The 15,884-nt window shown below is 42.8% G+C and overlaps 1 protein-coding gene and 1 long non-coding RNA gene across 17 annotated transcripts in view; one reads left to right on the top strand and one right to left on the bottom strand.

Annotated features, from left to right (window-relative positions):
• The window catches only part of BCKDHB (branched chain keto acid dehydrogenase E1 subunit beta), a 211,416-nt gene extending 201,503 nt beyond the window's left edge, over positions 1-9,913 (bottom strand). For 15 of the 16 annotated variants that reach the window (XR_005838356.1, XR_005838357.1, XR_005838359.1 and 12 more), the window contains exon 1: positions 9,678-9,913. Coding sequence is in view for 10 of the 16 variants with exons in the window: in XM_008684860.2 (XP_008683082.1) it covers positions 9,678-9,873 (196 nt within the window). In the remaining 6 variants the exon portion in view is untranslated. The remainder of the gene's footprint in view (positions 1-9,677) is intronic. The other variant, XR_005838360.1, reaches the window with a different exon arrangement.
• Positions 9,914-10,009: 96 nt separating this feature from the next.
• The window catches only part of LOC103657420, a 38,316-nt gene continuing 32,441 nt past the window's right edge, over positions 10,010-15,884 (top strand). The window contains exons 1-2 of the long non-coding RNA XR_005838355.1: positions 10,010-10,097; positions 15,060-15,522. This is a non-coding gene — a long non-coding RNA (uncharacterized LOC103657420). The remainder of the gene's footprint in view (positions 10,098-15,059; positions 15,523-15,884) is intronic.

Genomic DNA, 15,884 nt, shown 5'->3' with positions numbered 1-15,884 from the left:
ATGCCTCCAAGACATCTTATTTCATTGCTGTTCAATGAGTTTGAAGTACAAAAAAAACAAAGACTTTAATAATAAAAATCACACCAAGTAAATCTGGAAAGTATTGCTTAATTACCCACAAAGAATCTACTCATCTTGTAGGAAAGTAATTTATAAGTAAGGGTATTTAAAGGTTTTATTGCCATGTAAGCACAAAAATTTCCACTCCTGAATACTTTTTTTCAAGTAGATTCAAACTTGTAGGGGTTCAGATTAGCTGCTATGCTATAGATGCTTTTAAAAGATTTAAATAAGTTTTAATAGAGCAAAGGCTACTTTCAATTATTTTTAAAGTTGCAGTGTGGTCTGCGAATAGGTCAGGAAGAAATCACAAATTATTCAGAGATGAGATCATTTTGAATATTTGTTCACCTTAGAATAACTTGTTCTCCTACAGGTTATTTTAAAGACCATTGATAAGATAAGCCTATGTTCTCTCATGATAAAGTACGTATCTGTAGCACGTCTAACTATGAACCCTAAAAAATCATTAACTGCTGCTGCCAAATCATACAATTACCAGTATTAATAAATGGCTGCTACATTTCAAAACCAGACTGACAACTCTTCTTTCCAAGATAAAAAGTTAAAACAAAACAAACAAAAATGGACACAGCAGTGCAATTTCCCTATAGTCAGGGATACAAGCTAGTGGATACCCATTGGTAAAACACAGCTTTATGGATGGACTGAGCCGTTACTTGAACTGGTCCTAGGTAGAGCATTGTGAAAAACCAGGTCATTATTACTGCTGCAAAGATAAAGCGGCACGTAATGTAGGGTTGGTGGAATATAAGGAACACAACAGAATCCCAAGAGGGCAGGGATTCTTACCTGCTTTTGATCAGAAGTACATGCTTAGTGCCTGACATGTAGTATGTAGAAGTGCTTGATAAATATTGGATGAATGAATGACTGAACAAAGAAACATAGGAGGTTAGTTCAATAAAGATGAAGTATACAAAGTAAATTGTTAATCAACCACTTAGAGAGAAAGAACTACAGTAGGAAAAAATATCTACCAATTCACAATTCAGAGTCAGACTACAGGGGAGGGGGAATGGGGCAGAAGGGATTCCGAGGTGGACTATTCAGTTATCCTGAGTAACTATTCAGTATGCAGCAGTGTTGAGGGGAGAAGCCTTCCACAGAACTACAGCACTGAGACAAAAGGGGAAAATGGGTGCCCAAGGAGCAGCGTTTAGAAATAAAGAAGGTCAACAGCAGGGCAGGTAGACAGTAAGCGTGTCTGTGGTTAGACCATGAACAAATAAAAATGCACAACCGTGATATGGAAAGTGAGGGACTACTTTCCGAAATCCAAGGTTCCGCCAGCACATTCAGCACTGGCCCTTCCGAGCCGCCTAGTCCTTGGGATACCTGCACAGCAGGGCATCTTCATGTCCTATTCCTTAGAAAGCTCAGCACTCCGTGCCTGGCCCAAACATGACAATCAGCATATGCCTGTTGAAGCGTGATGAATGAAAGAGTTTAGTGGCATAATCTGGCACTAACCACGTTGTGAAATGGAAAAAATGCCTAAGAAACTACCTATTTTCTCCCAACAAAACCTCTTCTACTCCTCCAGGTGCCCCATTCTCCGGAATCCCTTTGTACGTGCCAGATATGTACCTCTATCCCATTCCAGTCCCTATGACGGGGTTTCCCAACCTCTACCCCATAAAGTAAGTTTCATAGAGATTTCAAATACGAGGGACAGAACATTTTATATTAAAATGTAAATGAAGGATCGGGGTGCCTGGGTGGCTCAGTCAGTTAAGCGTCTGCCTTCAGCTCATCTCATGATCTCAGGATCCTGGGATCAAGCCCCGAGTCGGGCTCCCTGCTCAGCAGGGAGTCTGCTTCTCCCTCTCCCTCTAACTCTCCTCCCCGCTTGTGCTCTCTCTCTCTGTCTCAGATAAATAAAAAAAAATCTCTAAAAAATAAAATAGAGATGCCTGGGTGGCTCAGTTGGTTAAGCATCTGCCTTCAGCTCAGGCCACAATCTCAGGGTCCTGGGATCGAGCCCCCCATCGGGCTCCCTGCTCAGCAGGGAGTCTGCTTCTCCCTCTCACTCTCATTGTGCTCTCTCACTCTCTCGCTCTCTCAAATAAATAAAATCTTTTTTAAAAATAAAATAAAAAATAATAAAGTAAAATAAAATATAAATGAAGGATCTATAATCACAAATGCCTTTTTAAGGTTCCAGTAAAGAAGGGGGGGTGGAGAGACTGCCATCCAAAGCCAAAATTGGGAGGACTTAAGAAAGCCTTAAAGTTGAAGAGACGATGGCTAGGAGCCCTGGATCCCCCATCTCAGGGCACCTGGCAACTTATGTCATGATATAACAAGCTACAAGCTGTTTCCCTTCCTCTGGCTAGATACTTCCCTACTCGGTCTCTAAATGGTTTTTAAATTCTTCTGTACGCTGGTGACTCCCAACTGGGTTTCTCCAATCCAGACCTCTCCTCTGACTTATACCCAACAGTCGCCAGTTCCCCACTAGGGTGTCAGGCTTTTCTAACTCAGTAAGCACGTAACTAAACTCTTGACGTCTGCTCCCAAAATCAGTCTTTTCCATCTTAGCAAAGAGCACCATCCTCCACTCAAGTGTCCAAGCCAGAAACTGAGGAAGCACCCTTGAATGTCTTCCTTTCATTCATTTCCTGTATCCAATCCATCCAATCCTACTTCCAAAATATAGCTTCTTCCAAAGATACATATTTTAGATATATATTACTTCCAAAATATAGCTTAAAATCTAGTACTATGATGTCCTAACTCCAGAGTTCACCATCTCTTTCCTGTTCCTGAAAAACACCTCCTAATGTCCTGTCTTAGCCAGCTCTGGCTTCTGAAACACCACAGACTGAGTGGCTTAAACAAAGAAATTTATTTCTCACTCTTCTGGAGGTTGGGAAGGAAGCCCAAGACCAAGGTGAGTTCCTGATGAAGACCCTCTTCCTAGGCTGCAGAAGGCCATCCTCTTGCTGTATCCTTACATGGTGGAAGGAGAGAGAATCTCTCTTGTGTCTCTTCTTATAAGGGCTTTAATCCCATTCGCAAAGGCTCCACCCTCATGACCTAATTACCTCCCAGGGACCCCCCATCTCCAAACACAATCACACTGGGGGTTAGGGCTTCAACATAGGAATGGGGGGATGGGGGAGACACAAACGAATCCATAGTACCACCTCATCACTTCTACTCCTTCACCCCTCATTCATCAAAGCACTACTACAATAAGTCCTATAAAGCAACGCACGTCATGTTACTCCTCTGTTCAAAATCCTTCTAGGCTCTCTGACTGCACTTGGAATAAAGCCCCGCTCCTCACCATGTCCACAAAGCCCTGCTTGATCTCATACCTGCCCACCTCAAAAGTTCTATTGTGTACCACTATCCCCAAGGCTCAGCACCTGACTCTTCTCGCAGTTCCACCAAACCAAGCTCCCTGCTACATCAGGACCTTCACACATGCTGGGTCCTCTGCCTGGCACCCCCTTCACACCTCCTTGGATACTCCTTCCCGATCCCTTAGAGCCTAGTCAAACGCTGCCTCTTCGTAGAGGTCTCCCTAGATCTCTGTTATTCTCTTTCCTAGCACCTGAACATTTCCTACAGGTCACTTTTTGCAATGGGATTGATTTAAGTATGCATTTGCCTGCTATTTTTTGTCCATCTCCCCCACTAGACTTCTAATTCCACGAGGACAGGTCCGTATCCACATTGGTGTTTTGTGCTAAGCACCTAGCACAAAGTTTAGCATCCAGGAGAAAATTAAAATGCATAGAATGAATAAAGAAACCTACACATACACATAATGCCTAAAATCCGGGACAGGTAGAGACCCAGATGTGTTCTTGGGGAGCAATACAGTGCAATGAAGGAAGTTTAAATGTCAAAAAGAAGGGCGCCTGCGTTAAGGTGACTAAGCATCGGACTCTTGATTTCAGCTCAGGTCATGACCTTAGGGTTGTGAGATCAAGCCCTGTGTCGGGCTCCGCGGTCAGTGTAGAGTCTGCTTGTCCATCTCCCTCTGCTCCTCCCCACCCCCACCCCGCTCACTCACTCACTCTCTCTCTCTCAAATGAATAAATAAAATCTTTTTTTAAAAAAGTAGAAGTTTAACCTCTTTGCATCTAAATTTCTTTACCATAAAATGTGGATGATAACAGGATCTCTGTCACAACACTGTTACATGTAAATGAACTGCTACATGTAAGGCACTCAGAATAGTGTTTGGTACTGATAAGGTCTGATAAAAGTGTCTGCCGTGTCATTATTACCGTTCTTTGGGGTACCACTGAAAGGTCTGGATAAGCAATGATAAAGTCAGAACAAGGAAACAGAGTAGGAAGAGAAAACAGGAAGGATGCAATTTGGGGCAATAATAAATAAGACAGGGAAAAGAGAAATGGAGAGAATTATCTAGTGTCAAAGGTGCCCAAGTTTTGACATGATTGTGTTGGTGCCCGACTAGCACTCAGACAAGCCTACCTCGTAATGCTCTATTCTGCCAACACTTCCAATGCTATGGAATAAATGTTTGTGTGCCCCCCCCACATTCATATGTTGAAGCTTCATTCCCAATATGATGGTACTTGGAGATGCGGCTTCCGGAGATGAACAGGTCATGAAGGTGGAGCCCTCCTGAACGGGATTTGTGCCCTTATAGAAAGAGACCTCACAGAGCTCCCTTACACTATGTGAAGTCACAATGAGAAGACAACCGGCCAAGAACCAGGAAGCAGGGACTCTCCAAACACTAAACCTGTCCATTCCTTGATCTTGGACTTTCCAGCCTCTAGAACTGTGAGAAATAAATACTGTTGTTATAAGCCACCAGTCTATGGTATTTCTGTTACAGCAGCCCAAATGTACTAAGACATCCAATCAACACAGCCAAACCTATGTCATCCTCTCTCCAAAAACGTGCTTCTCTCTTCCAGCATTCCTCATTTGTATCAGTGATACCACCACGCTACCAGGTTAAAAATGTCATCTTTTTTTTAAAGATTTTATTTATTTATTTATTTATTTGACAGAGAGAGAGAGACAGAGAGAGAGGGAACACAAGCAAGGGGAGTGGGAGAAGGAGAAGCAGGCTCCCCGCTGAGCAAGGAGCCCGATGCGGGGCTCAATCCCAGGACCCTGGGATCACGACCTGAGCCAAAGGCAGATGCTTAACTAACTGAGCCACCCAGGCACCCCTCAAGTCATCTTTGATACCCCTTCCTCTTAGCCCCCACAGGCCAAACAGCACCAGATCTAGTCAATTCCTTCAAAACACACAACCATCCCCACTGACACTCCCCAAGCTCTAAACAATTATATCCTCGCACATGGAGAGTCCAATATTCCTCCGACTGATCTCTCTGCCCCCTTACTTTCCCTTCATTAATCAATTCTACAAACTCTCCTCATAACATTGCACGAGCACACTGCAAGTCACTCCCTTACCTACAAACAAGCGATGGCCCTCCCCAGCCCACAGAACCAAACCAGCACAGCGTAAGCTACATTGGGTATATTCAATCTTTTCTCTCCCCCAACCTTTCTTCTGGCTTTCCAAACTTATTTCCTACCCCTCCTCTTTTTCCTCCAAACAAACTCACTCCTTCTCATTCCTCATGAAACCCTCTGCTTTCTAGCCGCTCTCTACTCATGTTGTTCCCTTCTCTACAAATTCTAATACTGGGAAGAAGACCTTCATCCCCACGGAAAGAGGACTCTGGTCTACCCTTGATTTCTGAGAGCTGCCTCCCTCCCGCCTATGCAACCGCAAAGGCTTTCCTGGGCACCACAGAACAAACTTACCTCAAGTCGGGGACTTCGCCATTGCCTGCCCTTTTTCCTTCTCGGAAGACACTGCTCTACCTTGGAGGTAACTCCTTTGTCATTCCTCACAGTGAAGCTTAAACGTCACCTCCTCAGAGTCAACCCTGACCATCACTCCATTTAAGCAGTCTCTTTCATGTGTCAAAATAACCAAAATTTTAAAAATAAAACTATTTGTAGCATACATGAAAGATAAAGAGTTGCTATCTCCATTAATATCTTTAATACACAAAACATGAGCAGAAAAGTAGTGTGAGAGGCTTTGAAGGCTGACATATTTGGGCTCACATTCTGACCCTGCTACTCCTCAGAACTGGGCAGGCCATTAACACCTCTGAGCTTCAATTTTCTCATCTATGCAATGAGCATAACACTCTCTAGGTCACAAGGTTACTGTGAGGATTATAGGGTGATGTCTACCACACACCTGGAATAGACACTTGTTCAATAATGGTAGATAGGATTCGTACTGATAGACAAAATTACCAGGCATATAATTTTTTAAATATGCAAAGACAAGGAACACCCAATTCACAAGAGAGAAAACAAATCTGGCAAACAAATATCTGGTAAATATTCCCTAATAGAAATAAAACAGGTACATATTCAAACAAAGTGCAATTACCACAACATACCCAAACATACGTGCACACACACAATTCTGATACCAATTCCAATGTGTTTGTGTTTTTTAACACACAACCAAGCAATTCTGCACCACCAGCTGGGTGCCCTATAATGCAATGCAATTCTGACACCATCTGCTGGAGCTACTGTCAGATCCCAAAGGTTAAGGGCTCAGTCCTTATAAGACTGCCCACCTCCCAGTTCAGATGCCAATCACAAGTCCAGGTTGTCACCCGTGCTTCTGACTCACTGGCTATAGAATGGAGGTTTGCACAATCCCCTCTTTGGGTTCAATTAATTTGCTAGAACGGCTCACAGAACTCAGAAATATTTTACTTACTAGATTACTGGTTTATTATAAAAGGACATAACTCAGGAACAGCCCGATGGAAGAGATGCATGGGACAAGGTGTGGGGAGAGGGCACAGAGCTCCTGTGCTCTCTGAGCATGCCACCGCCCCTGAATCTCTACCTATTCACCAACCCAAATGCACTCTGAACCCCATCCTTTTGGGTTTTCAAAGGAGGTCTCATTATATAGGCATGACTGATTAAATTCATTCAACCTCCAAAACCTTTCTTCTCCACAGAGGTCGGGGGTGGGACTGAAAGTCCCAACCCTCTCATCACATGATTGATTCCTCTAGTGACAAGCTTCCATCCTTGGATGAAGTAGGAGCTTTCAAAAAGTTACCATCAGTGTAACAAGACACCTTTATTGCTCTCCTCAAAGGAAATTTCAAAGGTTTCGGAGCTCTGTGCCAGGAAAAGGGGGCAAAAACCAATATGTATTTCTTATTATAAATCACAGTATCTCAGCACAATTGTGATTTTATCATGATACCCAATACTTACACTCTTATACATGCAGATGGAAGTATAAACTATAATTTGAACTATGTACTAAAAACCCATTAAACTGTTCATATCTTTGAGTCGGAAATCTCATCCCTAGGACTTTATTCTAAAGAAATAATCTCAGATACATAAAGGCTACATGAAATGTTTCCCTCCACGTTATTTATAACAGCGCAAAAGTGTAAAACAAAAGCATAATGGTAATTATTGAAGTTTCCACTTGTTCAGTGAGTGCTTCTTAGTAGTCAAATTGGGCTAAGTACATTGTACACAACTGTCTATATTTAGTCTTCATAACAATCTTTGAAGTAGGTATTATTATAAAATCCTTACTTACAAAGAAACTGAGGCTTAGAGATGGTAAGTGAGTAATCCAAAGTCATAGGTAGCAGGGCCAAAACCAAATGTAGGACAATCTGATTCTAGGGCCAAGATCTTAACCACTGAACTAGAGAGTTTATACTCCATGGAACGTGTCGCCTTTTTTTTTTTTTTAAGATTTTATTTATTTATTTGACAGAGAGAAAGAGAACACACAAGCAGGGGGAACGGCAGAGGGAGAGGGAGAAGCAGGCTCTCTGCTGAGCAGACAGCCCAACACGGGGCTGGATCCCAGACCCCTGGGATCATGGCCTGAGCCAAAGGCAGACGCCTAACTGACTGAGCCACCCAGACGCCCTGAACATGTCCCTTTCTAAAGGTTATGAAAACTATGTAATCATATGGAAAAACGCTTCTGATTAAATAATGCAGATGGTATCTGTGTTAAAACTACAGTTACAGGAAAATTTAATTCTGCTAATTTGATCAATGGAGTAATTTAATTCCACTAAATTGAAAGGAAATACCTAGAAGGATACACACCAAAATGTTAGCAGTATTTACAAATAGTAGTGGATGGTGAGATTACTTTTTCTTACTTTTTTCTGTTATCCAAATTATCTGTAACATGCATTTATTTTTATTTTTATAATAAGGACAAACATATAAACGTGATTATCATTCTACCTGGATTTTAGTAATTTCACAATTATGGAAGGAGGCTGGGGAGATTATGAAGACCTGTATTCTATTTCTCGAGTACTGAGCTAAAGTTTCTTTGCTTTCAAGACAGAACTCAGGGTTCATCCTGTTGGTAAGAAAAAACTGCTATTCACTTTTATGGTATCTACTGTCTCACAAAAGTGGTACAGCTCTTAGTAAATTATTCCCACACGCATTACAGCATGTTGTTTAGAATGGAAGCTCTAGAATCTAAATAATTAAAATTCGAAGCAGAAGCTATCACTAACTTATCTGTGTAACCTTGGACAAACTATCTCAAGACTTCAGTTAACATCACCCACCTTTAAAGGTTGTCCTAAGCATCAAATGAAATAATGAATGTCAATTTTTCAGCACAGTCCCTGCCTGTGGTAAGCACTCAATATATATTCATACCTATTATTCACAAGTATAGACAGACACCCTTCCAAAAATAACACATCTAGCATGTGAGAAGTTACCAGACAAGGAAAAGGTTAATGTTCTCTTATTGTTCCATTGTTCTGATAATAGACACTAGATATTTCAGAGATTACATATAACCTGCAGAAGAAATGGTGAAAGTCATGCAATTGTCATACTGTGAGGAGTCTGCTAGGTGCCCTTCCTACCAATGAGAGTACTAGATGGCCTCCTCGTCCCTTCACCTTCATCAACTACCCCCTCCTTAGCTAAGTGGCAGCCTAGCCCAGCCCAGGCTCATTGCTAGGCTCAAACGGGAAACCCGGGATTCTTTCCCAACTCCACGAACAACCTGTTCCATGACCTCGGGGAAATCAATTCAGTTACTTAGTCCTTCCATTTCCTCTTCCCTGCCAAAGCAATAATAATAATAATAATAAAGAAAAAATTCTCTTTTAAATACAGGTGCCTGCAGTTAACGTCCCAGCTCCGGACAAACTGGGACAACACCTAGGGCCAAGGCTGGGAAAGTAAGGATGGAGAACTGAGAAAAGGAGGCGTTCCCTGGGCACCGCCCCTCCACCCTCTGCCCTTCCAGACCGCGGTATGCCCTCTCACCCATCTCGAGGGTTTTGAGGGGCTGCCTCTCGAAGGTTGTACAGTCACAAAAATAGAGCGAGGAGGAAACCACAGTCAGACCCTAAAGTAGGGAGGCTCCAGAAAGCAGGGCAGGAATTACGCCAAGATGCAAGGAGATCAGCCTGCCGGCCACTGCCCGCACGACCGGGGTGGCTCTCCTTGCGAGGCCCCCACAGGCCTGGGAGTCTGGGTTGCACCAGGAGCAGTCAGGGCAGCCCCTAGCTCACCGTACTCCCGGGGCTCCGGGTCGGGCTGGAAAGTGAAGTGAGCCACACGCCTCCTCTGCGCCGCAACCCCAGTTGCCGACTCGGGCTGCAGCAAGCCCCGCAGCAGCCCCGCGCCTCGAAGCCGACGCCACTGTCCTTCTGACCCGGCCGCACGCAGCCTCAAGAGCCCGCCCGCAGTCGCCGCAAACGCCGCCATCCTCACTTGCAAGCCGGGTTTGCAAGCTACGCCGCCGCGCACTGCCGGCAGAGGGGGCGGAGCACCGAGACAACTTCCCTATTGGTTGGGCCCAAGGGGCGGACCCATGAAACAGACCGGTCGGAGTTAGGAATTCGGGGGTGGGGAAGGCGGCGAGAAGAGGCCAGAGGCGTTTGCCTGTTCGCGCATGCGGAAGAGGAAATGGGGCGGCGGCGAGCGGGCAGGTGAGCTCCAATGCAATTGTTCTTGGAGGTTGAAATTGTCTTGGAGTCACTGCATGGTCCCACCGCGTGGACGCGGGTGCGTAATGTTACGCACTCATCCTAGATTTGTTCTTTACTGATGTCATTTGCATTGTTACCTCCCATAACGTTTTCATTTTGAGATTTATACTTTCTTTTAAAATGTAACCCTTTTTTATCCGCTCCTATTCTTTATCTGTATTATTTTATAAGTAAAAGATGTAAAGAGTTACTGATTGGCATTGGTTATTGGTTTTGGGTTTCAAAAAACTGGGAATCGCTGCTCAAAGCTTCCGCTCTTTATTCAAAGCCTCCTTGAATGCTTAATAAGCATGTATACCCTTTTACTGATTTTGTTTTTCAGGATTTAGAGGAGAGTTAGAGAGGTAAGCTCAGATTTCATCCTGCAAATCCATTTAATAGGAATTCAGATGCATTTTTGCCCAGGTGCCATGAAAATGACCTGACCGGCTTACTCTAGCTTAGAAACCTGGAGAATTCCGATCGTTAATTTATGTTTATAATAATCAATTACAAAATTTTTCTTTTTAAAAATCCAAGTGTTTAAAAGGATAACTTCCCTGCTCATGAATTTAAAAATCACAGTAAAATATGAGAGACAAAAGTGAAAGTGTTTCCATGACATGAAGTTGGGAGAAGGGAGGGGAGGCCCAAAACAGAATTGAGAGAGGAGTGGGAGAAAATGAAGAGGAAGGAAGAGGGGAAAAGAATATTTTTCTTCTATTATGCTTGGCCTCACAACCTATGTTTGGTTTTACAAGGAAGGTAAGAGAGGAGAGAGAAGAAATGGGGTGAGGACAAAGGCCAGGAAATGTACCAACTGCTTGTTTTTTGATGGGGGCTGAGAGACAGAAATGTAAAACTGCTGAAGAGAGAACCAGAATTATATCCATTATCCCTACTCTTACACCAATATATCCATTATTTCTACTCCTACTCTTACACCTGCGAGGGGCTTGGCACTGGGCGTGGAGCCTTCTTAAGATTCTCTCCCTTCCCCTCTGCCCCTCCCCCCTCACTCTTCCTCCCCCTCTCTCCCTCCCTCTCTAAAATAATAGTAATAATAATAATAATAATAATAATAATAATAAAAGAATGTCCTAGTTGGTAGAGAAAGGAGACAAATCACAATCCAATGTCATAGGGACTCTAGAACAGTGTGAACAAAGTGAACCATACAAAGAGCAATAAGCTCTGTTTTTAGAAGTCAGGAAAGCTTCTAGAAGTAATGCTGAGCTGGTCCTAAACGATGAGTAGGAATTATCAGGCAAACTAGGGAGGGGAAGGTGTTCCAAACAAAGAAAAAAACACAAAGGCTAACAGGGCCAGAAGGAACATGGTGCATTCCAGGAAGAGAAACCAAGTTGGTAGCTGCTAGACTTGGAGTTTAGGGATTGACAGGAGTTGGAAAGATAAATTAGAGGGAGATTTTCAAGGTCTTCATGTGCTGGTCTAAGAAGTTTGGACTTATAACTACATACAGTCGGGAACAACAAAGAGAACACCCAACAGAGTTGTCTGCCAAGCAAATTATTATGGGGGCGGGGGGGAGTGAGTTTGAAATTTTCCCTATCCCCACCACACTATCTGCCTGGTAATCATGGAAATGTCTATGTTATTAAAGTGGGATCCACCCTGGCCACATTTCATTGATAATAAGTTGGGAAACTGTCATTTTCTGGGAATTTTGGAAGCATAATTTAGAAAGATAGGGTATCTTTAAATGCCACTGGGAGATGCAAAAACTGAGAGTTTTCAGAAATCCGGTGGACCAGAAAAGGTGAAAAATATGACCGCATTTAAGCTCCTGATTCTCCTTGTTCCTGAGGCCTAAGTGCTTTCTGATCCCGGGTTTCTATGAAACTATGAGACACCATGATAGCCTTACAATAGAGTCTCCTCTTAGCTTAAGTTACTTCTAGTTGCAGTTCTGCAAACTTAACCTCCCTGAACACCGTCAGGACCCATGACAGTGGAGGAAATACAAAGCGAAGTTGCTCGTCGTTCTTCAGAATGACTCTTGGCTTTTTCTCTGTCACTGAGCTTCAGCGCCTGTATGACCTACGCCTGTTTGAACTCAGCTTGCTTTTGGACACCCTTCCTATATAGCAACATCCTATTCTGTAGCCTTATGTCCTGACTCCTGTTCCCATTCAAACTCAAACAGAAACATCAGAGACACCAAGTAGCCAAGGGCTCAAATTCTTGCTTTAGAATTTTAAATAGATTGTGATGTTGATGGCAGAAACAACAATTTGAAAAGAGTTTGAGTTTTAAAGACTAGTTTCTGAGTATTACACCTCAAGAACCTGAACAGCTTAGGGCAAAAAATTCATGATCTACACAATATATTATAAATAGGGTGCTAATTTAGGAGCCAGTTTTTCCCACCATCCATGGAGGCAGAGCCATAGCACACAGAAGAACTGTAGATGTCTTTCTTTGCAGATAGGCCTAGGAGTATCACAGAGTCCTCAAAACTCCACCATGGCACAGCACGCGGAACAACAGAATGCTTCTTGTAATGAGATGGCCAAGAGAGATGCAGGGATGGCATCAAGGTCCAGAGAACTTAGGAAGGCCCAGCAGTGAGAATGATAAGGGATTTGTATCTAGAATACACTTTTTAAAAATTTTTAAACTTGATAATAAGAAGATAAATCACCTAATTAAAAAAACAAGCAAAGAACACAACCATGGTGGTGGGAATGCAACATGGTACAGCCACTTTGGAGGACGGTTTGAAACTTAGAAAACTAAACATATTCTAGCCATACAATCCAGCAGTCAAGCTCCTTGCTATTTAGCCAAAGGAGTTGAAAATTTATACCCACAAAAAAACTGCCCACAAGTGTTTATTGCAGCTTGATTCATAATTGCCAAAATTTGAAAGCAACCAAGATGTCCTTCAGTACATGGATAAAAAATTGGATTGGGTAAATAAACTGTGGTACATCCAGACAATGGAATAGTATTTGGCACTAAAAAGAAATGAGCTATCAAGTCATGAAAAGACATGAAGGAACCTTAAATGCATATTACTAAGTGAAAGAAGCCAGTCACAAAAGACTACATAGTGTACAATTCCATTTATATGAAATGTCCAGAATAGGCAAATTGGTGGAAACAGAAAGTAGATTAATGGTTGCCCGGGGCTAGGGATAGGAGCAATGGGGAGTGGTTGCTATTCGGTATGGAGTTTCTTTTGAAGTAATGAAAATATTCTAAAATTAGGTAATGGTGATGGTCACACAATTTTGTGAATGTACTGAAAACTACCAAATTGTACACCAAAAGTGATTTTAATAGCATATAAATTACATTTCAGCAAAACCGTGGTTTAAAACTCAAGTTATGGAAGAAGAATAAAATTTACATCTGTCCACCGAAACCTGTGGTTTAGGAGATTCATCCCCTACAGCATCTGTTTGACAGCATGTATGTTAGCTCATAGACTCTGTTTGAAATTGGTTTCGATTCAGGGCTGGAGATACTTAGATGGAAGAGCTCCAGGATTTTCCTTGCTTTGCTGCTTACCACATGGAAGAATCCTGTTGGGATCATTCTGAAAAGAAAATCCAAAATATAGTCAAAGCCAATGGGTTCATTTCTTAGGGCTGCTGGAACAAGGTACCACAAACTGGGGACAGAAATGTATTGTCCCACAGGTCTGGGACTAGAAGACCAAGATGAAAATGTTGGCAGAGTCATACTTTGAAAGCTATGGGAGAATCCTTCCTTGTCTCTTCCTAGCTTCTGGTCTTTTACCGGCAATCTTTGACCTTCCTTGGCTTGCAGCCGCATAAATCCATTGTCTGCCTTTGTCTTCACAAGATGTTCTCACTGTTCTTCCTTTCTTGTCTCTGGTGTCTTCACACAGCCATCTTACAAGAACAGATCCCATGTTATTGGGCTAGGAGCTCACCCTGCTCCGGTATGACCTCATCGTAACTAATTACGTCTACAACAACCCTTTTTCCACATAAAGCCATGTTCTGAAGTACTAGGTGTGAAGTACTGGAGGTTAGGTTCAACATATCTTTTGGGGGATGGGCACAGTTCAGTCCTTCACAGCCAGAGATTTTAATGGCAGAACAGAAGCTGAATGGATGCTATTGATGAACTTTCTGGAGATGCCTGCATTGTTAAAGAGTTTTATAAGTTGTTTAATAGATTTCTTCCAATACGAAATTCTGTGATTTGAAGTAGAGTTAAAGAAACTGGAGATATTTGGTCTACATAAGACTTTCAAAGTGATATATTAATTCTCCTTAAATGTTTGATGACTCCCTTGTAGAAAAAGAATTAAATTTTCTGGGGCGCCTGGGTAGCGCAGTCGTTAAGCATCTGCCTTCGGCTCAGGGCATGATCCCGGCGTTCCGGGATCGAGTCCCACATCGGGCTCCTCTGCTGGGAGCCTGCTTCTTCCTCTCCCACTCCCCTGCTGTGTTCCCTCTCTCGCTGGCTGTCTCTCTGTCACATAAATAAATAAAATCTTTAAAAAAAAAAAAGAATTAAATTTTCTGTTTGGTTCCAGCAAGAAAAACAAGAAACCAAGGAGGCAAATTCCAACTCAATATAATGTAATGAAGAATATAAAGTAGATTATCTTGGGATGTAATGAATTCTCTCTCACTAGATAGGCAAGTACAGGATGGATGAACATTATTGGAGGAGGCTCCTGGGAGGACTTACACTTCATTTAGCAGTTGTTTAGGGGCCTTCTAATTTTAAGAATGTGATTCTGCTATTCACTAGTGTGCATTGAGAGCCTTGCCTGTGTCAGGCACTCTGTTCTAATGAACATTATTTTAAGCCAACCCATGGATCTAAGCTGCTTAAACCAGCCAGCATGTGAATTATCCCTTGTTCTGCCCTTCCCAAGCATGCAGGCAACTTCTCTCTGGCTTCTCGTTCCTGCAGGGGCTTGAGATGCACCTAGGATCGGTCTGTCAGGAATCTGACCATCTACTGGATAGAAATCTTGTCAGTAGACACCACAGAAAGGGCATCTTTCAAAGTGACATTATCTGACCTTTGTGCTCAGCCTGATGGAAGGATTGAGATGCAAATGATGGCTCAGAAGCCTGCTCCAAATACTGATAACTGCTCTCTGTGTAGCAAGCAGAGCCACTCATCCAGAAGCAAAAATACATGCCAGCTTGATTTTTTTTTTTTAATTCCCAGCATAATTTGTGAGTATTGCCAGGTTTCTAAAAGCCTAACTAAAGTGACAGCTTACATAATCATGAGTACTGGGGCCAAAAGAAATTTTTAAGACCCATACTTTACCTTACTTCCATTTTTGTTGTTGTTGTAACTTTTATCCATGTATCTCATTTAAAAACCTTGAACAACTGGCACTTCTGGAAGCACTGGAGATTTTGTGAGTATATTGGGAATGCCCGATGGTGACCAGGGTGGGAGAGAGGGGAGGAGAACATGGGCAGGTGAGCACTGGTCACCACCAGTGACTCTTAACAGTATGGGCTCCCCATCACGCAAAGCCACCCATAGACACGGGCAAAACAGAAGTCCACCTGTGTTCCCACTTGCAGACATTTAACCTTCACAAACTAATATGACACTTTAATTAGAGCAGGTGATCCCTCCCTTCCTGTCAGAGTATAAGCCCTAGACAGGGAATTCAACCTTGACTTCACATTAGAACCCCCCGGGGAAGCTTTCAAAACATACTGCTATCCAGACCCCAGGTAGTAGTAAACATTAGCAATACTCACAGGTATT

This window comes from Ursus maritimus, unplaced genomic scaffold (genome assembly GCF_017311325.1).
Source record: "Ursus maritimus isolate PB19 unplaced genomic scaffold, ASM1731132v1 scaffold_29, whole genome shotgun sequence".
In the NCBI taxonomy this organism is placed as follows: Eukaryota; Metazoa; Chordata; class Mammalia; order Carnivora; family Ursidae; genus Ursus; species Ursus maritimus.
Note: the sequence above shows the minus strand (reverse complement) of the source record. Positions and strands in the feature narration are given on the sequence as shown.